The sequence below is a fragment of the Nothoprocta perdicaria genome, unplaced genomic scaffold, assembly GCF_003342845.1.
Source record: "Nothoprocta perdicaria isolate Ctin4 unplaced genomic scaffold, notPer1 scaffold_952, whole genome shotgun sequence".
Classification (NCBI taxonomy): Eukaryota; Metazoa; Chordata; class Aves; order Tinamiformes; family Tinamidae; genus Nothoprocta; species Nothoprocta perdicaria.
The window spans coordinates 1-1,481 of record NW_020456257.1 but is presented as its reverse complement, the minus strand read 5'-3'; the positions used below and the strand labels follow the sequence as shown (position 1 = coordinate 1,481).

At 66.6% G+C, this 1,481-nt stretch overlaps 1 protein-coding gene across 1 annotated transcript in view; it reads left to right on the top strand.

The window, feature by feature from the left end:
• The window catches only part of LOC112959059 (E3 ubiquitin-protein ligase HUWE1-like), a gene marked incomplete at its 3' end in the record, with an annotated part of 8,899 nt that extends 8,064 nt beyond the window's left edge, over positions 1-835 (top strand). Inside the window, exons 24-26 of the mRNA XM_026053007.1 lie at positions 199-444; positions 528-661; positions 735-835. Of these exons, the coding sequence (XP_025908792.1) occupies positions 199-444; positions 528-661; positions 735-835 (481 nt within the window). The remainder of the gene's footprint in view (positions 1-198; positions 445-527; positions 662-734) is intronic.
• Between the last annotated feature and the right edge of the window lie 646 nt (positions 836-1,481).

The following is a 1,481-nucleotide window of genomic DNA, read 5'->3' as shown; positions in this document are numbered from 1 at the left end:
CAAAAGAGGGGCAAAAAGGGGGCAAAAGAGGGGCAGAAAGGGGGTCAAAAGAGGGGCAAAAAGAGCAAAAGGGGGGCAAGAAGAGGAGCAAAAGGGGGACAAAAGGGGTCAAAAGAGGGGTCAAAAGAGGGGCAAAACGGTCAAAAGAGGGGCAGAAAGGGGCTTTTCCCGCGTTTAACCGCCCGCCCCGCGCCGCAGACGCTGTCGCACGAGCCCAAGGTGCTGCAGGAGGGGCTGCTGCAGCTGGACGCGGTGCTGTCGGCGCTGGAGCCGCTGCACCGGCCCATCGAGGCGCCGGGCGGCTCGGTGCTGCTGCGCGAGCTGGCGGCGGCGGGCAGCGTGGCCGACGCGACGCTCTCGGCGCAGGCCACGCCGCTGCTGCACGCGCTCACCGCCGCGCACGCCTACATCATGATGTTCGTGCACACGTGCCGCGTGGGGCAGGTAGGGGCGGCGGTGTCGGGGGCGCCCCCCGGGGTCCCCTCGTGGTTTTGGGGGGGCCCTCACGGCGCGCCGGCTGCCCGCAGAGCGAGATCCGCGCCATCTCCGTCAACCAGTGGGGCTCGCAGCTGGGGCTCAGCGTGCTGGGCAAGCTCAGCCAGCTCTACTGCTCGCTCGTGTGGGAGAGCACCGTGCTGCTCTCGCTCTGCACCCCCAACAGGTACCACCCTAGGGTGCTGGGGGGCGCGGCCGGGCTCGGGGGCGCCCCCTGACCCCCCGTTTTCCCATGGCAGCCTGCCGCCGGGCTGCGAGTTCGGGCAGGCCGACATGCAGAAGCTGGTGCCCAAGGAGGAGAAGGCGGCGCCCAGCCCGGTGCAGGGCGCCAGGAGAGCGGGTAGGTTGAAAAGGGGGGGCATTTTTGGGGGGGGGGGGTGTTTTGGGGGGGGGTGGGGACCCCCACCTGATTGAGAGGACCTGCAAGTTGTGGGGGAGTCCCACATCGTGGTGGGAACTCCCACATCGTCCTGGGGACCCCTGTGACGTGATGGGGATCCCTATGACATAATGTGGACCCCCACGACATAATGGGGACCCCCACGACATAATGGGGACCCCCACGACATGATGGGGACCCCCACGACATGATGGGGACCCCCACGTTGTGGTGAGGACCCCCAAACATTGGGGGGAACCCCAGTGTCATGATAGGGACCCCCCCAACATGATGGGGAGCCCTGCCTCATGGGGGTGACTCTGTCATGGTGGGGATCCCCACGCAGTGGAGGGAACCTCATGGTGGGGACCCCCATGTCATGATGGGGACCCCCATGTCGTGGAGGGAACCTCCTGAGACGGACCCCCACGTTGTTGTGAGGGGGACCCCCACCTCTTGGGGGGAACCCCCATGTCATGATGGGGACCCCCACCTTGTGAGGGGAACCTCCATGTCATGGTGGGGACCCACACGTGGAGAGAACCTCATAAGAGGGACCCCCACATTGTGAGGGGCCCCCCACCTCTTGGGGGGAACCCCCATGTCA